This window comes from Rhodnius prolixus, unplaced genomic scaffold (genome assembly GCF_049639745.1).
Source record: "Rhodnius prolixus isolate KJV_2025 unplaced genomic scaffold, Rpr scaffold_2, whole genome shotgun sequence".
NCBI classification, from domain to species: domain Eukaryota; kingdom Metazoa; phylum Arthropoda; class Insecta; order Hemiptera; family Reduviidae; genus Rhodnius; species Rhodnius prolixus.
Window position 1 is genome coordinate 2,911,253 of NW_027411592.1, and position 25,799 is coordinate 2,937,051.

Consider the following 25,799-nt stretch of genomic DNA (forward strand, 5'->3'; position numbering starts at 1 on the left):
AACCTTAGCAATCCCTTCCCTATCTTAACCTAGTGCCTGAGTTTGTACAATAGGCCGCTGCACAGCGCTAGATCTACAAACATTAGTAGCCGGTTAAGTGTGGCCGTGGGGTCACGTGATTCTCTACTCTTAAGACTGCCTTTTTTCGTCGCGGAGTCTGGCCCTAACCCCCCTGTGTAGTACTACACGATTTTGGTTCGAAAATTTAGTTGCAGTCTACTTTAAATTTCACCGGTTGTAATATATATATATAAAAAAAAAAAATCAAAATGGCATTAATTAGTAGAATAACTGTTTCAAGACTTGTGGAAACGAACCAGGTAAGTTGAATATATTTATTTTAAAATTCAGTAATTTTTAATGAAACCTTTCTTATTTTTGGCAATCGATTTTTTTTCTACCTCTTTCATAATTATCAGTGGGTTTATGATATAATCCCATAAAAAGGATTTTCTATAACTTAATTTTAAGCATTTTTCATTTTCACATAGCTTTTAATAATAACCTTTAGTGTTTTAAAAGTTCTAATAGTGAATAGACGAATAAGTTTGAAGATAATTAAATTTAGGCACCATTACAATATTAGTTATGCATTTATTCTCATTATTAACTGATTTTTTTTTTTTTTAAATAAAATTTCCTAAAATAGAAACAAAATCTGGCACATGTTCATTTCCATGACATTTGTTGGGCCCTTGGTTTTCTGCCCTGTTGTATAAAATTTGTTTTTTGGGTCAACAATTTTGATGTCTTTTTTTTATTGAAAAGTCAAGGCTGCTTTAGTTAAAGCTTATTTTTTAAGCTCCTGTGTAGGGTAATGCATTTTTCGTGAACAGAATTACAATTGACATCTGCTTATAGGCATCCAAAGTTTAAACTTTTTTTTTTAAAATTAATATTTTAAAATGAGGAGAGAATATTAAAAACAAAAAATGCCAAGGATTCGTTTTCAAATTTCTTCTTGAAACCTGATTAATTGTAGTTCAGAACTGCATTTATTTTAAAGTAGTCGTGCACTTAAGAAAGGAATCTGTTCATTGTAGATGTAGTTTCTTAAAAGTGTAATTGTAATTTTACCACATACATTTCCGAACATAATAATATTCGTTGCCAGCATCGAAATGAACTTAAAATTGGCCTTGAATTTAAAGGGGGTAAGTTTTAATTTTATCTCATATCTAAAACTTGAAATGGAATCGTTTTCAAGAGGCTTACCTTCACCTATTTTACCTAAACATATAACTTTTACTAAGGAATTTTGTACATTTGTTTTTTTATTTTCCTTAGAGTAACCTTTAATAATTATGTGGGCCAAACACTGACCTATTTATGTTGTAATTTCAATTTTAAGTTTTCCTCAATTTGTCTTTAAAAAAAAATATACATAAATATGTACGAAATTGAAAAGTAATAATTTCTTATACGTATGCGAGTTATTCTGCTTATTTCTGGGTAATCTTTTGCTAACTGTTATCAGCAAATTTCATTGTTATATTTTGTAGGCGGTTCCCATTTTTTTTTTTTTTTATTTATTTCTTTCTTTTCTGCCAAAATTTATTTATAGTTGTGAGAATTTACTACTATGCTATCGATAGCTAAAATTAGCTTCATTTCTTTCCTAGCAAATTGGGTAGTTCTTGCTCTATTTCTAATATCACGAAAACTTAGCTGATTTCATATATTTGTTTATGAAGACAAAATATATAAGAAAATCCACGATTGAAAAGTTGAAATAACTTTTTATTTAGAATATTTTGTTTCTAAAATAGATTTGCAGCTTATTTTCTACTTTTATATAGTATCTCTAGAGCTTTGCTAGGGGTACAAAATAGGTCCAGCTAGTTTTTAAGCTTATTTTCTACTTTCATAGAATATCTCTGTGCTTTTCTAGGGGTACAAAATAGTTTTTAAGCTTATTTTCTACTTTCATATAGTATCTCTATGCTTTACTAGGGGTACAAAATAGGTCCAGCTAGTTTTTAAGCTTATTTTCTACTTTCATATACTATCTCTGAGCATTACTAGGGGTACAAAATAGTTTTTAAGCTTATTTTCTACTTTCATAGAGTATCTCTGTGCTTTAACTGGGGGTACAAAATAGTTTTTAAGCTTATTTTCTACTTTCCTAGAGTATCTCTGTGCTTTAACTAGGGGTACAAAATAGGTCCAGCTAGTTTTTAATATAAATAAAACTGCACATAGATTTAAATCAATACAAAATACTGTACTTAATGTTTACTTAATGCCTTACTTTAATGATGTAAGGCGCGTTAACATCTAAGGTTATTGGCGCCCGGAGCTTTTTTTCAGTGCACTGCCGGCCTCCGGTCAGCGTTCTCTCGTTACAGACACTGTCCATTACCGGACAGTGAGCTGTAAGAAGCTCCTAGGAAGAGAAAATCTAAGGATCAGCAGCTTATATTATTATTATATTTGTACTTAATATGAGTATAGTTAATGTGAGAGGCAGTCAGCCAGTGTGTCACGCAGGAGATCCCTTGCCCATTGTCTTGTTAACCTTTCGACCATTGAGTATGTTGTTAGTGTATATGATTTCTTTAGTTTATCGCGTTTTTTCCCCAAATGTCTCTTAACAATTTTCCTTATATTTCTTGAATTAGCAACCTGAAGGAGAAAAGGTGCACTACCACCAGACCGTCGAATGTTTTAATAGACTTGTGTAATACAACAATTGCAATTGGAGAATGTGTATTCAACCAGAAATTTTTTTTCCCCTTTTTTATATCAGCGCAGTGTCTCTGATTCAAGTTTTTATCATAGCCATTCTTTTAAATTTGTTATAATGTCACAGTTATTGCAACAATCCAGAACATGTGGACATGACTTCGTTGGTTTGAATAAAAAGTTTCATTGCCCAAGACTTGTCAGCCCATTCAGCTGTTGTAACTTCCAAGGCTTCTTCTCTAGACTGACCAAGGCTCGGATTTCAGATAATGTAGTTATTAATCAGTCTTGAAGTTAACACCTCAGCCTGAATAGCTGTTTTTGTCTTTAACTATTTCTTCTTTGGTATTTGAATGTTTGGTGCAGCTACCACTTGAAATAAATTTCAAAAGGACACACATGGATTTAAAGATAGCTCAAAAACGATAATTCCTTTTATGGTATAATAAGCAGTCAGTACTGTTTTTAAACTTTTTTTTTCCAGAATTTATTATAGAAGATTCTGATGTCAATTGTGTAATTTTAAAATTGAAAATATTTTCAACTTTCGAATGTCAGGAAGTATTTTCTCAAATAGAACAAAAGTTTGTGAGTTTAGAACAACTTTTTTTTTTGTTCTGTTTCTCTCTTATTAGTACTCGAAGTGTTTAAAGTTTAATAATATTGGCTTGCTTAACAGCTTAAAAAACTAAGATAGCTATAAAGAAATTGAAAATTCACGATGCAGCGAGGAGTTTTATTAATTAAATATGAGCATCAAAATATTTATACTATACTACAGTTTGGAACATTCCAAACTACTAATTTTTGCAGTTCAGTTGCACAATTTTCGTCAGTACTTCTTCAGCTTTAAGATCTTTTAAACTTACACATGCCTCCTTACCAAAATCGTATCTCGCCCACAATTTCGGTTGAACTCCTTGACATTCTCGAATTAATATTGGGAAATTCGGATTAGCTTTCTTCAATGGTACATACAATTTTTCCACGAAGTCTCTTACACCATTGCAGCAAGGAGAAATTGGACATAAATGTACCCTTAGTTCTTTTAAAATAGGGCTAAATTTAACTATATTTGCCATACCAATAAGTAATCCTATCTTCTTCTTATTCTTTCTCTCTTAGTTGAAAACCTATAAGTAGGACCTGCCCTACCGGACTGTTTTAATAACAAGGCACAAAACTTACTTAAAAAATAAATATCCTAACTAGTTTATACATATGTTTTACATTTAAAAAAAAGGTCTAATTATATTATAATCTGTGAAACTTGTTAAAACGTTTTGTTTATCATAATTACGGTCTAATTTTTTAACATAATTTTAACGTAACCAAATTAATATAATAATAGATCTTTTACTCAGTTTTTTTTTAAGATATTAGAAATGATCTATCGTTTCTAATATTAATGACAATGAGTTATCTAATTTAAGCTAATTAGGTTGTCAGCTGTTTCATTAATTTCATCAATTTACAATATGATAAATAGAAGGTAATGATCTCTTACAAGGTCATTTTGAAAGTTTTTTTTTGGGGGGGGGGGGTCATTTGCGGTCTCTAAGGTATTTTGTGTTCTTTATTTGTGATTTAGTTTTAATATTGTCAAATATTAGGCTAATTTTAGGCGTTAGTGCTCGAATTATCGTCTGTCACAGTGATTTCTGGATAGTTGGCTTGCATTGGGTGGGCACTTAATAGAAAACCAAAACGTTAGTGTACAATATTAAAGAAATATGTTAGGAACAGCACAAGACATTTTTAAACGATCTAAAATAAAACGTTGAAGATAGTGGTATGGTCTGTGCTTGGCCAAAAAAATAAAAACATGTTAAATATTATTTATGAATAGGAAGTTAGTCGCCTGACTAGAAACGTTTATTTTTAAAGGGTTGAACTGAACGTCAAAAACTGCATATTATAATATCATAATCTGTTCGGTATACGTTTCTTTTGGAGCAATTAGAGTCGTATTCCAAAAAAAAAGTACTTAGCATCAGGAAATGTTTTTTATCTGTAAGTGCCAACTTCTGGATCATCTTGCAGCTTCCCACGGATAGGGAACGTTATGGATGGGAAAACCTCCCAGTTTTAGAATCCTCAAATATTTTATTTAGATCCCATCACAGATTATCTTGGAGGCAAGGGGGTTTCCAAATTTTGTACAAACTTATCAAACAAAAGTTTGATAGACATTTTGTGTGAACGGTTTACAAGTACAAAGTAATCGACCGGAAGTAGTTGTGGAGAAAAATCATGGCAAAATGAAAGACCTCTTTGGAAAAATTCACTTCCGTTCGCGCTTCTTTTTTTTTCTCTCTCTCCCAGCTTAGAATCGGAATAAATAACAATGATCTCGATATTATAAGGAAATACCAGTCAGTTTTATTTGAAAGAATCTTTCGTCATTAAAATATTCCATCAAGTGGAATAACTTTATGAGTCACATAATTCATGGGAAAAAAACCTGTTTTATGAAGCGTTCATTTTTATTATTAGAGGGGAAAAAATGTATTTTAAGGAGCAAAAAATTAATTCACGTAAAATTTAGGGAGATAATATTAAATTAGCTTATTTAAGGGGAAATTTTTCTGTTCAAGGTTATTTTTTTTTAATTTAAAAAATCACCTAATTCTCAACTTTATTATTCCATTTAAATACCAACCAGTCCATTCGACATTCGCTAGTTCGTTGTACGATCGAACGTTTGTTTCCCATCGTTTTTGGTGATTTATTCTAACGTGGTTCCGATGATTTTTGTTTTTCAAAATTCTTATTTTAGAGCACCCATAAAACGTTATAAAAAAAAAAATAATAATAATAAAAAAGAAAACTTCATTCTCAGTGAGTCTAAATATGAGCTCTGTTTCGGCATTAACTGAAAATTAAAACAGCTGTTTTCCTTTTAAAGAAGAGCAAGATCTAAAAAAAAAGGTTGATTATAATTGATTTTTATCGATAATGGTTAATGGATATATGGAGAAGTTGATCACGGAAGCTAACTATTATCGTAGACTGTGTACAAGTTAAACATAATTTATATTGTTTTGTATGGTAACAGTCAGAGAAATTATTTTAAAGAAAAGTTTACGTCTTTATTTGTAAGAATGAGTTTCTCGACTTGAATAGTTTTGGAATGAATTAGACCCGGCCATGACAGTGGTTGGAATTGTGGAGCCAAATCGGGGATTCCCCGCCATTAGTAATTCTTTTTTAAGTGGCACTTGACGCGTTTTCCTTGTTTTGGGAAGGAGATTTGACTGTTATATAAAACCAACATGTTAGACTTGGAAAAATAGCGCTAGGTTGTGGTGACCTTGGGATTTTTCAGTCCAGTTTTTGGAAATCTAACGTACCTTTTTTTGGGGGGTGTGAGTGCCTTAGTTGCAAAAAATGTTTTACTTTTTAAGACAGACTCAGGCTAAAATTAAAGTGCTTAGAACAGCAGAGTCTAATGAAATGCGACTGGTTTGATACATGCTGGCTCTATAAAATTACTTCTTCTGCCCAAAAAACTGGAAGGATACATCAACCAGAACAGCAAGGACTCTTCACTACCGGGGTTCTGTTAGAGATCATGCAGATCTTTAGCGGAATTCTTAAAACGTCTTTCCGAGTCTCATCCTTCCTTTGCTTCCAATTTTAGTCAATAGTCATCCCAGGCTAGATTAGATTAGAGGGCGGCCTCAAGGCCTACGCCACTGCGACCCCTTTGGATCTATTATGGCTCCCCTCATTCTAAAGCTCCAGACCTGTCCTTTTAATCAGACTCCTAATGCTGGAGAGTGACTCTTGAGTAAAGCTCACAGGCCTTGGTTTTTCCTCCCCGAGAAGCAAAATCCTTAGCCACATGAGCCCCTCACACTGACACAACACGTGCAGTGCCGTTTCCTCTTCTTACTGACAGAACCTACAGAGGCTATCATCTGCCAGGCCCATGCGATGCATGTGTTTTCTGAGCCTGCAGTGGCCCAGTTAATAGGCCTACAATATTATCCTTATAGCCCCACGCGGCCTTGACGGATCCGCGTTTTATCCGCATTTATTTTTTATTTTTTAAAAATAGTTTTTAGATATAATCGTGAAAAAACCGGAATAAGTTATTAACTTGGAAGCTGTTTTGACTATTACTTTTAATGACGTAAGAGGTAGTGTTCTGGTCGTTTTGGAACAGGTAGTTTTATGAAAAGTCAATTACGTAATCAGCTGTAAGCGGAAGTCTTGAGAGTATTCCAGCCAGATTTCTTTTAAAATTATTTTATTTAAAAAAAAAGAAAGAAAAAATTATAAATAACTATTGATTAAAAAATAATCTACTGAAGTAAATTAATATCCTATTAACCTATCAAAAGCTAGTATCAAAATCATCCTATCCTAGTGGTATGATATAATTTTTTTTTTCCCTGAGATTGTTGAGCGATAAATTATTTAACTGGTGTAAGTGTTGCTGTATTAGATAAGACAACAAGCGCCGGAGATATGTAGTTCAGTAGATGAGTAAGAGAAATGGAATAAATGACGGAGATTTATTGTTAGGAATTTCTTCAGTCATGGAGCTGGGTCCAGGCAGAGCCATGAAGGACCCGAGCCTCAGCCACTACAGCTCTCCACCTATCTCTATCTCTTGCCGACGTTCTCCATTTCTGCTGACCAAGGGCTTCCAAATCTTCCTGCACGTCGGTCAACCATCCTAGTCGAGGCCTACCCCTCGGCCTTTTTCCACCAGGGTGTCCATATAGAGCTTTCCTGGGACCTCTCTCGTCTCCTCCATTCGGTGTAAATGTCCCAGCCATCGTAGTCTACCAGACTTTATAACTAGTGGCTACTATACTCTATAGCCATCCTGCGTCCTTAAAGGTCCGAAAATCCTTCTTAATACTTTTTTTTCCCCACCTGCACAACCTTTTAATCTTAGTTTCAGTAATTTGAAATGATCACACTTGTTGATACAACTGAGAAGAGACGAGAGATCTCTTGTCTTTTAACTTAAGTTCAAGATAAGAATTGGTCTTCCAATAGCGATGGTCAACGTTAGGTACTTAGTTATCTAAAGTTTGACACTTAGTACTTAGTAATGTTAGGCGTAGACTTACGTATTGTTTCCTCTTTAATTTTTCGATTTGTTCTTTCCACCGACGGAAAGATAGAATTGTGCCCACAGCAACATATTATTACGCATCAAACTGATGGAACAATCCGTTCCGGTCGTGTAGTTAACAAAATTAGCCCCCTCCAAAAAAAACAAGAAATTTAAGTTAATTCTAACACAATATAATTATTTTTGTTCCAAAAATATGTGTTTGTATATTTAGGCTGGCTGCTCACTATCGCCGCCATAAATTACTTTCCATTATCTTTACGAGTCCTATTTTTGTTTGCTGTACAAACATAAATTCACGAAAATTATATATTTTTTCAGCTGTATTTTTTGGGGGGGGGCTTAAATTATGATACCGTTGAATTAAATATTTTATTATCCCTTTTTTTTTGCATTATATTTGGGCCGATTTTTAATTTTTTTATTGAATCGATTTTTTTTAATGTTTTTTATTAACAACAATTAAATCTTGACGTATAAATAGCTTTAAAAATCTCACTTGTAGGTAAATTTTTAATGTATGATATAGGAGTGGCAACACTGTTGAGGGTGTATGAGAAGGGATGACAGTTTTGGGGTGGTAAGAGTGGGTGGTAGCAAGTGACGCTTTGTGTTAGGTTATGTTGCTTTATGTTAGCGTTTATGTTTATGTATTAAGTGAATAAACTAAACTTATGTTTAATTGTGTTTAATTCAACCCCTAAGAAAAGTATTTTAACGTATAAATTTTGGTTATTGTTTTTTTTTTCTCTCTCATTTTTACAAACTTAATATTTTTTTTCTTGTAAAAATTTCTCCTTAAGAGCATTTCTGGGGAATGGGAGGGAAAGTGGATTCCCCTAATCGCTTCAATGACGTCATCTACAGTGCCACTTGAGTTTATCGAAAGAGTATTTTCAATTTTGAAGTTCTAAGAAGAGTGTGTTTCATTTCACCGGAATAAATATTTTTCTTTGCGATTCTTTTGACCATAGTTCTAATATTTTATTTAAACTTTGTTTAAATACCTGGGACTTGAACATTTCTTACTTTTAATTAAAATTCTCTTCCAATCAGTTTTCTATTCAGGCAGGGCTTTAAGGGAGAAAGGAATCGTGAATATAAACAGCCCTTTGATGTACTGTTTCAGCGTATTGTAAGCAAAATTCAGGCTTGAAAGAATGTCAGCCCACCGAAGGGTCTTAAAGAAGCTTTATTAAGATTTTCTTGTACTTGTCTGGACAGCCGCCGAAGAGTTTATTATTTGAACTAGGGTTTAACGCGAGTTCCAGGGGATCGCTTTTTTTTTTCTTTGCCACCGTCACCGAGGGTTAGCTCTGACGTCACGCTTCCTTCAACTGCACCATTTCAGTGCAATAAACGTGGCCAAAATTTAAGTCGACTTCCTTTCAGCCAAAACATAAGTTTAAAGAAGACCAGCTTAATTGAATCTGTCTGCAGCATTTTGAGGAAATGCCATAATCAGTTAGACGACCAGGGATTCAAGAAGTGGCTCTTAAGACCTTTCACTGAAATCTTCTAGAAAGCATTTAGAGGAGGACATCTTGCTTTTATCCAGGCCCTAAGTTATTCTGGTCCTGCCATAAACCAGATTTAATCGGCATTTAACTTTATGAACTTCAACCATTTGAAGGTTTGGCTATTTGCCATGCATGATTTATGTGCGGCATGTTGGCCCTAAGTAACTAGTTCTGGCAGAACGCTTCAGCAGGATCTTTCGACACATCCAGTGTTGTCTTCCAGATCGCCCTAGAACGGCTCTAAGTTGAGAGTAGGAGGTTCAAGGTAGAATTTGTCTAAAAGTCTGATTAATTTTTCCAAATATTAAAACAATAACCTAATTTAAAAAGTTTATTTAAAAGAGTGAAGAGGAAAACAATTTACATTTAATTAATATAGATAAGGTAACAAAGTTATAACCTTGTCCTGCTTTTGCTACAATATACACTGATGTCACTGGGAATTGATAAGAAGCTCCAACTCAGCTCTGTCAATGTCATATTTCTTCTTTGACACTCTCACGACCTCCTCTTACTACACTTCTTTACATGTTCTAACATGTTCAGTTACTTAAAACGCCAAAAAATTTTAGCTAAATTTTCAATCCTCGCATAAATGTCCTCTTACAGGTTCGAAACTCACTGATTTAAAAGTGTTTTTTTTTTTATCGCAATCGGATCGTTTTTATCATTCTAGGCCAGTAAGCAATAACTACTTTGGAACTGCTTTATACCTACTTGAATGCAATCAGCTGACGAAGTTCAAAGAATAGTATTAGGGGCGTTTCGATAAAATATGTACTGGACAAATCGACTGAGTAGAGTTGCACTTGCAGCTGATTGGTTCTGTGTGGAAGCTTATTAACGGGTCCCCCCCTGGTATTCAAATTTCAAAAAAACGGGCATTTGTGGATAGCTCTCACTTGGTATCCCATGAAAATAATCTATTTATGACAGTCAAGACAAGGAATATTAAGTTTTCACTTTTATTCTAACCAGTTTTGCAGGAAAGATAGGTTTAACACCCAATTAAAGTCGTAGTTTCCCGGATTGTTGGTGGCAACTGGGGGATATATATTCAGATACATTCAGTTATTACCTGTTTGTGTTTAGAAAAGCCAACAATACCTGATAACAGCAGCTGAACGTTGGCTCAAATTCAATGTCGAAAGAAGGTTAGTTATTGGAATTTTCATTAAGGGCAGGAGAGAATGTCTCGTGAGGCGTCACTGAGCAAGGTCAAAGAGTATCTCAAGTACCCAGACAGTAATTAACTAATTTAACAAGTTTTTGCATGCTTTAATTACTCTTCTTTTTTTTAAAGATTAGAGATACGTGTTATTATAAGGCTACTTATCTTTATTTTATGTCGAATCCACTCTCCAGATAACAATAGCATAACGATTTTCCCTTGTATTGCTATGAGTAACCAGTTTTCTCTAAGTGCTGTTTTCCTTGTACTGATATTACGCCTATGTGACGTGGGCTAATCTATTTAAGTGCTTCAAATACTTACGTAATATAGGAAATTTCAAACAATCAACTACGCTGTGAATAGTCTCACTACTTCCGGCAAAAAGTTTCTTAAAAACAAAACTTAAAATCACCTTTAAAAAATTTTAATTTTAATTTGGAATACCCCCCAAAAAATACGATAGTCAAAAGCGTGAGGGGTGTCTGAGAGTTTCAGGTTAACCTAATTGAATTTGGAGGAAGTATTTAATATAAATAGCTGGAAAATTTGTATTAGCTAAGGTATGAAAACGGATTTCATGGCTGTCTGCAGAGAGATCCGTTTCCGGTGGTTTACACACTTGAGGCGCACTCTTTTCCTGTAAAGGGAATGGATGCTACTTCTGAAGTTGTACTAGCGAACAGTATGCTCATTTCCGTTCCAAACAACCGAATCAAATACGACCAAAAAACAAAATTGATTAATTTATCTTGCTGCCCATTAACTTGGTTGAAAATTCTCTCCGAAGAGGTTTCATTGCTGTTTCTGAACAAGGAAATACTGTCTTCCACTACCGCCAATCGTTTTAGCAAATATCAGGAGTTATAAATTTATAAAAATTCATTACTAACCTCGCATCTAAAATTAACAGTGATACCAACTGCAATTGTAGAAATAAATGTTGATAATTAAAAAAAAAAAATTAATTTTTTAGTACTTATTGTCTTTTATTTAACACGCAACACTGTAAACCTCTTTTTAAACATTTTTTCTGTTTTTCAAGCTAGTCAGCCTCTCGGTGTGTGACATCATGCTTCATAAAACTAATATATCTTTAGATGCTTAAGTTAAGAATGGCGGCGCTGCTTGAGTCCCGAATAGAAAAAAAAATCGTGTGTACAACTTATCCATGAAACGGAAAATTTATTATACGGAAGTTGATAAAACGTGATCAAGATGGGCCTTGAAAGTTACTTGCAACTGGTTGACAATGGCCCACAGACCTACATTTCCAGACTAACCCTGAGACGATAAGAATATTAGTATCAGAGGCGCAATAGTAAACTGGCCGTGTACCACAGATATATCTCGACAGAGGTCAATGCTCTCAAATCTATAAATAACAGTAAATAATCAATTAATAAACAACAATTAGATTTTACTGACGGAATTTATTATTTTTCACTAAGATAAGATAGTATTTTTATGCCCGAAAATGAATGTAAATTAGTAAAATTATTCATAAGAAGTTTTGTGATCAGTCAAAATGCAACTTTTGTGGCCCCCCTCTAACTCGACTGTATTTTCTAAAGTGATTCGGAAAGAATAAATCAACGAAAAAAGTAATTCACATTCTGTCGCGCTAATTCTTTAAACTCGGAAAGTCATTGTAGTGTTAACAGTAACGTTGCACTGAAATTCCCCGTTAGAGGGAAATTTAGGTTCCTTAAAGTTTCATCGCTGGTGACATCACCTTTGAATTGTCAAATTTGAACCCGCTTAGTTACACTGCACTACACAAACAGTACCATCTATTTACAGTTTTACGAATTTGTTAAAACTACTTGCACTAATCAGTGATGCTCAAAATATGGAAACTCGTAATGGAAAATCTGTATAATCGTTGTCGGGAAGGAAATCTTATAAACAATTCAAGGCTAGTGACAATTTTTTAGTATTTTACTTATATTTATTACACCGTTTTATTGTTTTCCGTATGCTTTTTCGTTTTTGTTTTTAAAAAAAAATGCTTGTTCTAACTATAAAGAACAATAAATATGACAACATCAAAATTATAATTTTCTAGTAACCTCACGTAGTTGTTAACTAATACAGTTTTTATTTTAAAAATAATTAGCATTATTGAAGGACGAACAAAATTACTTTGAGGACACCATCTGATTGTACCAACTGTGCATTGTGGGGAAATAGGAAAAATAAATCTTTTTTTTTAAATTATCAACATTTATTTCTACAAAATTGTAGTTGGTATCACTGATAATTTTAGATGCGAGGTTAGAGAACGAAATAATTTTGTTAAATTGTATTTAATGGAAATATTTCATGCTTTATCTATCTCTGGATGGTATTTGAATAAATGAAATTTTGTTATTTTGAGCATGAAAAAGTATTATTTTTAGAATATGATTAGAATAGTTTTCTCTTTATACTCACGTATTACTGTCTGTCATTTGATTAGACTTGCACCATTCAGAAAGCTTATCCAAGTCTTCATTCTTGATGTTATGTCAGCTGTACCACCCTGGATATACGAGGGTCGTTTGAAAAGTCCGTGCAAAAATAAAAACTACTTAATTTTGGGGGGTAAACCTTTTTTATTTTTCAACATAGTCTCCTTTTAGGCTTATACACTTCGTCCAACGCTGCTCTAGTTTGTTGATCCCTTCCGAATAATAGGATTTGTCCAAGTCTGAAAAATAGCCATTCGTTTCTGCTATCACCTCCTCGTTTGAATAAAATCTTTTTCCCGCCAGCCATTTCTTCATATTGGGGAACAAATAGTAGTCCGAGGGAGTCGAGTCTGGAGAATAGGGGGGATGTGAAACGAGTTGGAACCCAATTTCCATTAATTTTGCGACCACAACTGCTGAGGTGTGAGCTGGTGCGTTGTCGTGATGGAAAAAGGACTTTTTTGTGGGCCAATCGTGGGCGTTTTTCTTGCAGCTCGGTTTTCAAACGGTCCAATAACGATGAATAATATGCACCTGTAATAGTTTTACCCTTTTCCAGATAGTCGATGAGGATTATTCCTTGCGAATCCCAAAAGACAGTCGCCATAACCTTTCCGGCCGAAGGAACGGTCTTCGCCTTTTTTGGCGCAGATTCCCCCTTGGTAACCCATTGTTTAGATTGTTCTTTGGTCTCAGGAGTGTAGTGATGTATCCATGTTTCATCCTTAGTGACGAAACGACGCTTAAAGTCCTGCGGATTCTTCTGGAACAGCTGCAAACCGTCCTTGCAACACTTCACACGATTTCGTTTTTGGTCAAGCGTGAGCAATCGCGGCACCCATCTTGCGGATAGCTTTGTCATTTCCAAATGTTGATGCAAAATATTATGTACCCGTTCATTCGAGATGCCCACAGCACTAGCAATCTCACGCACCTTCACTCTTCTGTCATCCATCACCATATCATGGATTTTATCAATGATTTCTGGAGTAGTAACCTCAACAGGGCGTCCAGAACGTTCAGCGTCACTTGTGCCCACTCCGAAAATTTTGAAACCACTTATAAACTGTTCTAATCGAAGGTACAGAGTCACCATAATGTTTATCAAGCTTCTCTTTAGTCTCCTGAGGCGTTTTGCCTTTCATAAAGTAGTGTTTAATCAACACACGAAATTCTTTTTCGTCCATTTTTTGAAAATCACTCGACTTGCTCGATTCAAACGAATGCCAAACACAAAGAAATAGACCGATCTGGCTGAAACTTGGTGTGTGTTCTTCCAAGAGATGCTACTAACTAAACATAACCTCGCTACACGCCAGTAGTGCTATCTCTCTAACTTTGCACGGACTTTTCAAACGACCCTCGTATAATCAAAAATTACAGTTATATCCCCAAAAGCGAAAAAGCACAGAGAAGTCAAAATTCGAAACATTCGATACAATTTCTACTTTTAACTGTTTAAGGTTATATAAATAACAAATAATTTAGAATTCCTAATTACTAATATTTCCAATTAAATATATAATAAACTCATTGAGAGAAAGTGACGATTGCCAGCGATATGAGACGATAAAAGTTTTCATTATATTTATCTGGCCGTGGCCATGTAAACACAATAATCTCCGACTGTCATTAATTAACCGTAATTGGATCACATTGATCGAGGTTATATTATTACGTGTTGACAATTCGCATTTAATAAAAAATGAACAAATTGAATTTTATACTATAATGAAGATTTAACTGCATAATGCTGTGATATGTAAAAAACAATTTGCTGTTTCTTTTCCTCAGTTTCCTCTGAAATAAATTTATATTTTTTCGACATTGCTGCCAAATTACGCAATTTTTTTGGTCGTGATTTGTGAAGGGCTGGACAAATCTTTAATTAAAAATAATGAATATTTAGTTATTTCCTTAGTGCTTGGTATTATTTTTAGTACTATACGTCATAGCAGGCATGTTATATCTCTAAACGGTTTTAGACTTTCATACATGAACAGAGATGCATCAATAGTTTGTTTTGGAGATTTCGACTACACATACGTATGTATATTTCCGTTTCGTAATTCACTTGATTAAGGGTAATTATGGATGAAAATCCGAAACCTGTCAGGAATGGAAAACGTGCTTTCTACGACGGATAAAATCAAAGATAAAAAAAAAGAAAATCAAGATTGCTGGAGTCCATATCTTGCTGGCAAAAAGCATTGAAACATTCGCATCGATCGAGAACACGCGGCCGCATGGGTTTGTATTTAGAACATGTGTTGTCTAAATTCAATTCAAACAAAGGAAACTACAATTTTAAGTCTTATCTAGTGAAACTGTATGAAAAATTACACTTCAAATATATTTCAGACTATTGGCAGAACATCATAATGCATCATCAGTTCCGCTTGTAAATCTAGCGATTAAAAAAGATATTAAGTTGGCAATAAGATAACTAGCTTATAATGAGACACTGACATAAATAATAGAAGTGTGAATGGTAAAACTGTCCTTGAGAAATATTGAATTTCAAAATGTTTCATATTAAATATTAGTTTACAAATATTTAAATTAGATTTAAAAAATTCAATACAATTTTCGTAATTGTCATATCTATTTAATGAAAACTTTATTATCAGCAAACGCTCTGTTATTCTTTTAATAAACTCAACGAGTTAAATTATTTTCAACGTATATATTTCATAATAGAAATCTTGAAAACATCTTGTCATTGGTCAATTCTTGGTAGTGCTTTTGCAATTTAAACAATCTTGCTTCGTCAAAATTTTATCTTATTAATTAAAACTTTTTTAATGATAAAATGCAAGGAATGTCAGAATTTCATGATTTTCACGAATACCTCTTGATTCTGTGGCATTCACAATTTACTAAAATCAATTTAAGGCCCAAAATAAAAAAAATAACTGATCTCATAGCAATGTGCAACAAAATAAAGCAATGCAAAAATTTATTCAAAAACGAAAGCATAAATTTTGAATTAAAAATTTGGGGGCTACTATTATTCCGATAGTAAATTTGTTATGCACAGCGGTTTCCCTATTTCGCTATGGTCAGACATCTGTGATAAGAACAGTCATAAATCTTAGTTTCACTTTCCAAAATTCTGAGCTCATCTCTTTCCTAATTGCTTAAATTCATGTTTTATTCTTATTTTTTCAATTATTTACATTTTTTGTTTTTCCTTTATGATTCCAGGTGTTACCTGCACTTTCACAATTTGTCTTTCGACGTAACATTTCTGCAGAATCAACAGATCTCAAAGGAATACTAGCAAATAAGATACCTAAACAACAGGAGAAGGTCAGGAATTTTCGAAAAGCCCATGGCAATACCAAGGTTGGAGAGGTTACGGTGGATATGGTAAGGAACGTTTGGTTGTTCTAGTAGCGTACGAAGGGGTACCCAAAAAAAAACGGAATTATTTTTTAAAAGCTATTTATTTACAAATTTTTTACAGAACAACCTTATCCCCTTCAAAATACTCTCCATTACAACTAATACATTTGTCCCACCGGTGCTTCCACTGTTCGAAACATTTTTTGTAGTCATCTTTAGAAATGGCTGACAGCTCCTTCTTCGTTTTTTTCTTGACCTCTTCAATGTTGTCAAATCGGTGACCTTTCATGCCCTTTTTCATGCGTGGAAATAAGAAAAAGTCGCACGGAGCCAGGTCAGGCGAGTAAGGTGCGTGGGGCAGCGGAACCATGCCATTTTTAGCCAAAAACTGTGTAACAGAGATGGCTGTGTGTGCAGGTGCATTGTCGTGGTGGAAGAACCAGTCTCCTGTTTGCCACAAATCGGGTCTTTTTTGGCGAACACTATTGCGCAATCTTTTCAAAACTTCCAAATACAAGGTTTGATTGACGGTCTGACCTGGGGGGACAAACTCTGAATGGACTACGCCTTTGGCATCAAAAAAGCAAATCAGCATTGTTTTGATGTTTGACTTGACTTGACGACATTTTTTTGGTCGGGGTGAAGATGACGTCTTCCATTGGCTCGACTGTTGCTTTGTTTCTGTGTCATAACCATAGCACCATGACTCATCACCAGTAATGACCTTTGACAGAAAGTCTGGATCAGTTTCAAGATGTTGTTTCAAAGTACGACATGTTTCAACTCGATGTTCTTTTTGATACCTTCTTTACTATACTAGAATATAAATTATGTACAACTATTATTAACATCCTTTAAGATGGGCGTATTTTCTATATAATAGATTAAAGTAATGAATTTAATTATAGATGTACGGTGGGATGCGTGGGATCAAAGGATTAGTATGTGAAACTTCAGTGTTAGATCAAGATGAAGGAATCCGTTTTCGAGGTTATTCCATACCTGAATGTCAAAAACTGCTACCCAAAGCTAAAGGTGGAGAAGAACCACTGCCTGAAGGACTCTTCTGGCTGTTGATGACCGGAGATATTCCATCAAAAGCACAGGTATTTATCTATTTTAATTTGGGAAGGTAGAAGTTTTTTCTCCGTTCATTGCTTGATTTTTTGGATAGAGTTTTGTAATTCTATTGCGCAGGTACTGTTCTGAAAGCAATCCTAGTTAGAAAAATGATGATCCTTTAACCCTCAAACCAAAAGATGCGGGTCGGATCCGACCCGAGGCGAAAACATATTTCCATTGTTCCCCCCACCATTAACTCTTAGCGACTAGACTCGGTATACCCTTTCTGTGAGTCCTTAGGAAGAGACCACACTGTTTCCGCCGATTCGGTAAGTGACACTCCGCGCTCTAGGTTTGTAATTGTTTCAGTAAGTCAGATTCTAGGTCGGATCCGACCCGACCTTTACAAGTGGAACAAAAATGAAGAAAGTTACTCTGGAGATGCACGTTTGACGTTTCTCAAGAACCTTGCGTTTGCCTTGACGCATCCTCTAGAAGAAAAATGACTGAAAAACAAGCGTTTTCCAAAGGAATTACTCCTTACGATTGGAAAATATGTCCTACTTGTTCCCACTGATAATGGCGAACAATAAAATGATTTTTTTTCCATAACGATGCGATAATTTTGTTACCACACCACTATTTTACTTTAATTTTCATTCAAGCTTTTTGTAAACTGTTTTGTTTTTATTGAGACAAAGCTCCTTTTTCGAGTTCATTTCTTCACTTATTAGTCTATTCTAAGTTAATTGTGCCATAAAATTATACAATTTATTAAAACATTTATACATTTTGTATAAAAATAAATGTGTTATTTTGAGTTACATTTGAGTTTTTCACTGCAAGCAAGAAAATACAGTATCGGGTCGGATCCGACCCTACCTTAGTGTTCGTGTCAGGAAAATTCATCTTATGGTTTGAGGGTTAAATATAAAGTTGAAATTTATTGTTGAATCCGTTCATATTAGGTTAATTCATTGAAATATTTAATTGTAACTAAGGTTTAAATAGTATAACGTCTATTGAGTTGATATTTTTATAAATTGTGGATGAAATTCGTGTATAAGAGTTACTCTAAATATAATATTTGTTATATTCATCGTTTCTTTTCATTTTAGGTGGATGCCATATCGAAAGAATGGGCCAAACGTGCTGAACTGCCGCCACATGTGGTAACAATGTTAAATAATTTCCCAGCCCAACAAATCCATCCGATGTCACAATTGTCGGCGGCTGTTACCGCCCTAAATACAGAAAGTAAATTTGCCCAAGCTTATGCACAAGGAACTAAAAAAGCACTTTACTGGGAAGTACGTGTTATTTCAAGAATTAATTATTTTTTAGTTGTTAAATACCATTTTTAATTAAGCAATAATTTACTTTATCTTTGATTATTATTATTATTACAGTACGTGTTTGAGGATGCGATGGATCTCATAGCCAAACTTCCTGTAATAGCCGCCACAATTTATCGTAACACCTATCAAGATGGCAAAGGTATAGGCGCTATAGATACGACGAAAGATTGGTCGGCAAATTTTACTTCCATGTTAGGTTATGATAGCAATGAATTCACGGAATTAATGCGCCTTTATCTTACAATACACAGGTTAGAAGTTTTATCTGTTAAAGATTTGTGTATACACTTGATGTTGAACATTCTAGCAACATTTAAATCCACCATCTTCATAAATAAATAAAGGATTTTGCCCTTTGTTGCTTCTAACACGTCACTAAACAATCTGCCCGAAACTTTGCATTGGAAATTCCTATTTATCCGGTCCCACTCTGTAACCTTTTTACTCTCTGTATCATGAGGTTCGTTGATCGGCTGCCAACAATGAGAATGATCTCCAGAATTCCTTTCTTTTTTTGCTTGCAACAAAGCTGAACACTTTTTTTTGCATGGTAAGCATTGTAGAAGTCTCAAATCGTTGGAATACTATCCTGAACTATGAAGGCAAATAGTTATAGATTAATTTCACCTCAGTAAGAAAGAAGTGTAAAGATTTATTGTCATGTTGCTTGACCTTGATGGACCCACTATAGCAGATAAATAGAAAAAATTAATGATAGTGTTAACAATTTTTACTAAAATTTAATCAATTATTTTCAAATTAATTAGAATGCCAATAAAATATTTGTTACAGTGACCATGAAGGTGGAAATGTATCTGCTCACACTGTACACCTCGTAGGCTCTGCGCTCTCAGATCCGTATCTCTCCTTTGCCGCTGGTATGAATGGTTTAGCTGGACCACTTCATGGACTCGCCAACCAGGAAGTATGTCTTTTATGATTCATCTTTTTACTAATTTCAACTTTTGCTTTACAAAAAATGAAGTTATTATGGGTTAAATTGACTTTTTACCGATGATTTTAATTATTTATTTCTTTATTTTTTAAATAGTTTATAATACCAAACATTTTGGAGTGAGACTGAGTAAAATAAGTTTTAAATCTCAAATTTTCGCATCTACTTCAATACACAATAAATTTTGAAAACTTTAATGCTTATGTTTAACTCAAAACTCAGAATAATCTACTATTTTATCTTCCTTTATTTTTTTACCCCCAGGTCCTGGTCTTTTTAACAAAAATGAAACAAGAACTAGGTGACGATATTCCTGATGCTAAAGTTAAAGAATATGTACAGAAGACACTAAAATCTGGCCAAGTGATACCCGGCTATGGGCACGCTGTTCTGAGAAAAACAGATCCTAGGTACACATGTCAAAGGGAGTTTGCGCAGAAACATTTACCAAATGATCCTATGTTCAAGGTAAATTTAAAACTAATTATAGAATTATAAAAGACATCTACAGCTTATTGCCTAGGTGACACACCAATTATACATCTTACATGCTAAGATTGGATACTAGGTGTGGCTATTAAATAACGAGACTGTTGCTTTAAAACATTTTATTTTTAAATTTATACATATTTAGTTATTATCACCTTCAATATACACCCCTCCCCTATCCCTGCAACGCTCCATGCGAAGTTACCATTGTTCGAAACAGTGCTGGAAGTCTTTTTCTGTGAGCTCATGCAGGCATGACTCGTGCCACTTTTCCTTTCACAGCTTCAACGGACTGAAATCGTGTTCCTTTTAATGCAGATTTGACTCTGGGGAACAGAATAAAAGTCACAAAAGGCCAGGTCAGGCGAATAAGGCGGATGGCCTTAAACTGGGATGTTGTACTTGGCTAGAAACGTCTTGTGACAGACAATGCAGTGTGAGCTGGCGCGTTGTCTTGATGGAGAACCCTGTGACTTGTTCTTCCACAAATCGGGTCGTTTTTTTTCCTTACTCTTTCACGGAGTTGAGCAAGCACCTCATGTAATGTTGATTAATTATAATCGGATATTTTCATCCGTTTTGGACGTGGAAGGGCGACCCGGGCGGTCATCCTCTCTGACGTCTTTTCGGCCATCTTGGAAACGCTTGAAACACTCAAAAACTGGCGCGCACGTGATAAACATTCATCGCCATAAACTTCTTTTAATAACAGATAAGTTTCAGTAGTGGTTTTACCCAGTTTCATGTGAAATTTCACGACAATTCTTCGCTCTACTACATGTTTTCGGTAAAACGAAGCTAACAGCTCTTACACAAACGACGGTTCCGATCAGACAGATTTCTCTACTAACACGTGAGACGCTGCAATCGAAAGAGAAGGCTTTACGCTGCACAGCTGTCGGTCGTTAGGATTTGGCGCATGCATAGTTCTATGTAGCAGCATCAGTCTCTTTATTTAATAACCACATCTCGTAGAAGAAAATTGCATGAATTTTCCCAATAAACATTTAACAATCACTTCCAAGAATGCATAATCCGCAATAACTTTGAGCATAACCCATCTATTTAACGATAATTTTCTCATCATTTTCTCAGTTTTAATAGTGAAAATTGATTCTTTCAGCTAGTATCACAAGTGTACAAAGTTGTTCCCCCAGTCTTGATGGAGACTGGAAAAGTCAAGAACCCATGGCCAAATGTTGATGCCCATTCGGGCGTACTTCTTCAGGTTGGTTTCAAACTTATTATTTATAATCTCATCTATTCATCTAAATTAACTTTGCTTAACACAATAATGTAAAATACTTAATATAACCTTTTTATAAATTTGCTAGTGTCCATTTAATGTGCTTGGTTTCTTCAGAGTTTTAAGACTTTTTACCGAAATTGATCTCATTATAGCTGAAGCAGGAGTTTTTGTATTACTTATCAGAAGAACGATTCCAAATGGTATGCCACCAGCTGCTCTTATAAAGGCAAGGCAAATGGGGATTTATCAGCCAACTTACCACGGTTCTGGGCTACACCTTGGATTTAAAAGCAAATTTAAAACTTCCAATGCCTCAGGTTCCATTTTTCATGGTACCCGTCACGCTTAAAAAGCTAGACTCTGAACGCCATCGATAGGCACTCTGATCAACTCAAGGTCTTCGTTTACCCGAGGCCATTAAAGATAAAAGACATCATTAAAGTTAAAACCTGCTGTTTCTTGACTAGTTTTTGTTAAATGAATTCATTTCTGTAGTAATTGTTTAGAAACTTTGCTACGTCCGTCACGTTGGATTTTGCACGAATAACACCTAGTCGTCATATTATAACTCCATATTTATTCAGACAATTTAATATCCTAATTTAAAAGTTTTTTTCGAAAATGGTTCCAATGACTTTCTTTTATATATGTATACATTACATGTGGTCTGTTACATCCCAGAAATGTGTATTAAAACTGTCCGGCAGGACAGTTTTTTGTATAAGGGTTGATCGTCAAAAATTGCCCAAAAAAAAGCGTCACGTTGAAAAACACCCAACTTTGACAGTTTTTTTTCTCTTTTTTATATAAAAGATAAAATTCCCAAATTTTCTTTAAAATATATAGCAAATCCTCCTTTTTATGTCTGCAATTTTTTTGGCAACAACCCAGATCGTAATAGATTTCGAGAAAAGAAGTTGCTGAAAATGAGCAAAAACAGCATTTTCAGAAAATGTTCTTGTTGTTGTTACCTTTTTTGTAAACAACGTAGCGCCTAAACGCGCCAATCGATTTTTATGAATGAGGTGGTCATTCGATTCGGAATTTTATGCAGATTTGAGCATAGCTTTTAGGAGACCCGACAAAGTGCTCTTTTCTGAAGTGGAGACTGGGCATATAATGATTGAATGACTGATTGTATATAATGATAATGGTTGAATGATTCTAACTCTAGTAATTTTTTATTTATTGGCACCCGGAGCTTTTCCAGTGCACTGCCGGCCTCCGGACAGTGTTCTCTCGTTACAGACAACACTGTCCATCATCGGACAGTGAGCTGTAAGAAGCTCCTAGGAAGAGGAAATCTTAAGGGTCAGCAGCTGGATTCAAACCTGGGACCTCCGCGTGGGAGTCCAGTACGCTAACCGCATAGCTAATCCCTTCCCAAAACTGTAGTAATTATGAATAAAAAAATTTCTAACCCATTTTCTGAATTGGAAGTGGTATCAGTTTGAAGGGCGATTTTTCAGAAAAGCTATTTCGATTGATTTTTCCATAATTTTCTAGGGAATCGCCTAATTGTTTATTTCCTTACATCCTGTTATTTTTCTATCTTGTAGCAGATCTTTGGTTAATATGGTATATCTTTGGTTTAGTGCATTTGGTCGCTCACGTTCGGTAGACCAGATTGAAATTTAAGCCGATTGTGGCTTCTATCTTCGCTAGCTGACAGAAGCGTACCTTGATATATGCAGAACTCTCGCCTACTGTGTTATCTTTAATGATGTCGATTGCTTTTTGCTGAATTCAATTTCGTCATAACTTGCACCTATTTATAACTTCAATTTTTAGCGTCTTATCTGATGTATTTGTTTTTGCTTTTTTTTAGTATTACGGAATGAAGGAGATGAATTACTATACAGTACTGTTTGGTGTCTCTCGAGCTTTAGGTGTACTTGCATCTTTAGTATGGGACCGTGCTCTTGGGCTGCCAATTGAACGTCCAAAATCATTGTCTACAGAGGGGCTAATGAAAGCAGTTTTGAAAGGGTGAACTGTAACACCACCACTACCACCATTGCTAAAAAAAAAACAGCTCTGTCAGTGACTGAAACTTTTTTTTAACCGTCTAACGTCTATAACAATAAAAAGAGAAGAAAACACATTTAGGTAGTTAAAGAAAGAAAAAAAAAAAAAAAAAAAAAGAAGAAGGTACTATTGCGGTAAAGGTTATAAACATTATTTTTTTTTTTTTAGAGTTGTAGTAATGAATTACCTGAATTTTTAAAATGATAAATCACAGAATTACCTGAAAATCACCACCGTAATTATGTATTTAAGCAGAATTATTAATTATTTATGTGCTTTTATTTTTAATAAATGAAAAAACAAATTTATTTATTTATTAAACAAAATGTTCAACACCTCAGAGGAAATAGTATATTATTCGTAAGTTCATTTACTAAAATATTACTTATCGGTTAGTAATTTTTTCCTGATCATTCTTCTATTTTATATTGAATTGTAAAATAAAAAGGTCAAAAACAAAAAAAATGTTCGCTTATATTTATTATGATTTAATTTATTTGATTTAATTTTCAAGCGTAAATTATTGCGCATTGTTATTTGTATTGTTTGGAAAATTAAAAGTAAAAGTAGCACCATTTCTATTAAAAATTGTTTCAAGAATAGATTCAACAATTCATGTACACATTTAACAATAGTTTTATACTTAATCATTTCTTATAAATGTGAAATGAGGCTAAACCAAAATGTGATTTGACAATAATAGTTTTACAACTTGGCATGCATGACATGATGGTCCTTTGACAACTTTTATTTCACCTATTACAAAATGAATCATATGGGCAGCCACTTCTGGTTTGGGGGGTTTCCGCCCACATTCGTTGATGGGTTTACTTTTATGAGATTTCGCGATGCTACATAAAGGATACGGATCCAGAGAAGTCTTAAGAATGACATCCTATCCGGGACCTAATTGTCCGCCTAGAATGTCCGGACATTTAAGGAATTCATGTCAAGATCTCCGTCAAACCGTCTCTAGAACAGACCAAATTAATAGTTTTCAGGGCTGATTGGCTGTAATTCAGAAATTATTGTATCCTTTGTGCTATCATCTCTAAAGAAAATAAATATTGCAATTTCTTTATACATAAGTGATTGACTTACCAAATCAAACTGGAATGACCCCGGCTCTTTACGCCTTTCATGAAGACGTCTGTGAACCATCCAGAATTGCCTGGTAATTGTGAACCTTGCTTTCAACCCTCCAGCTCCTTTTCTAGCATGGAGAATTATAGAGTAGAGGAGGCTAGTACCTCTACCAGCCGACTCTCCACGGTTCTGGCAACACGAAATGAGATAGCAAATTTTGGAACTTCCAATGCCTCAAATTTCATTCCTCATGGCACCCGTCATACTCAAAAAGCAAGCCTTTGTTGAACGCCATCGATTGCCCTCTGACCAACTCAAGGTCTTGGTTCACCAGGCCATTGCCCAAAAAGAATCATGGACTAAAAAAAGCTTACGGTCTCCAAACTCCAACCTAGGGCGTAATCTCGGTAACATTTCCTTAACATTCGTAACTCACTCCAAATCATGATTTATAATAATAAACATAAATATGAATTAATTGAATGGCATGCAATTAAAAAAAGGAATAGTAAATTACTTTTTGCATTTATTTATTTCACTGATTTTTGCCACTACTTTAAATAAAATTGAAAAAGCAAGTTTTAATAAAAAAGCGACATGCTACTTAGTGGTTAGGCACACACATTTATATCAGCTAAGTTCACTGTCTTTTGATTAACAAGAATTACATTTAAAGATCTTTAAAAAAAAAAAAAAAAATCAAAAATAGGAAATTAAAAAATTAAAAAAAATGGATTACATATTTTATGCCTTGAGGTTATAATAAGGTTTTTAATGTATGTAGGTTTGTTCCATGAGGTCTGACTGGTTTGTGATTAGACACAATAACTGTTTGATCTCCCAACTAATTTCCAATTGTTATTTGGCTAACCAATCAAAATACCAACTACAACTTTAAACTGAAGATCGATGATTTGTGATCGATCTATTTAGAGACAGAATACAGCCTACGTTATCTGCCACGTAGGTCGATTTTTATAACTTTTCCGTCACATAAAAGTTAAAATGAGATGCAAAACAGATATCAAACAAGCATGCGTAGTTAATCGCAAACCAATTGCAAACTATCAAGTTTGAACAAATCTTGTGCTGTGATTTCTCTGTACAATGTTTGATACTTAAAAACCAATTTAACTAAGAAATTATATATTTATTAAATTATTTGAAATTGAGCAAGTATTTATTCACCGGTAAGGAATTTTAAAAGTTATATTTATTTTTCCAATTATAACTAGCAGAGAAAAATAAACAAATAAATGTGTTGCACCAATTTTAATTTAATTTTTTTGTCTATGTAATT

At 34.3% G+C, this 25,799-nt stretch overlaps 1 protein-coding gene across 1 annotated transcript; it reads left to right on the plus strand.

Moving 5' to 3' along the window:
- Positions 1 to 114: 114 nt before the first annotated feature.
- On the plus strand, positions 115 to 25,205 carry kdn (citrate synthase). The gene is made up of 9 exons (XM_074120458.1): positions 115 to 320; positions 16,132 to 16,296; positions 17,181 to 17,378; positions 18,453 to 18,644; positions 18,744 to 18,943; positions 19,485 to 19,617; positions 19,912 to 20,115; positions 21,260 to 21,364; positions 23,214 to 25,205. The coding sequence occupies exons 1-9, from the start codon at positions 270 to 272 to the stop codon at positions 23,376 to 23,378; spliced, it is 1,413 nt and encodes a 470-aa protein (XP_073976559.1). The 5' UTR covers positions 115 to 269; the 3' UTR covers positions 23,379 to 25,205.
- The last annotated feature ends 594 nt before the right edge of the window (positions 25,206 to 25,799 follow it).

Coding starts and splice junctions, on each gene's coding strand:
- kdn (XM_074120458.1), top strand. CDS start 270: ATGGCATTAATTAGTAGAATAACTGTTTCAAGACTTGTGGAAACGAAC. Junction 17,379..18,452: donor ATATTCCATCAAAAGCACAG/GTATTTATCTAT, acceptor TTTTCATTTTAG/GTGGATGCCATATCGAAAGA. Junction 20,116..21,259: donor CAAATGATCCTATGTTCAAG/GTAAATTTAAAA, acceptor TGATTCTTTCAG/CTAGTATCACAAGTGTACAA.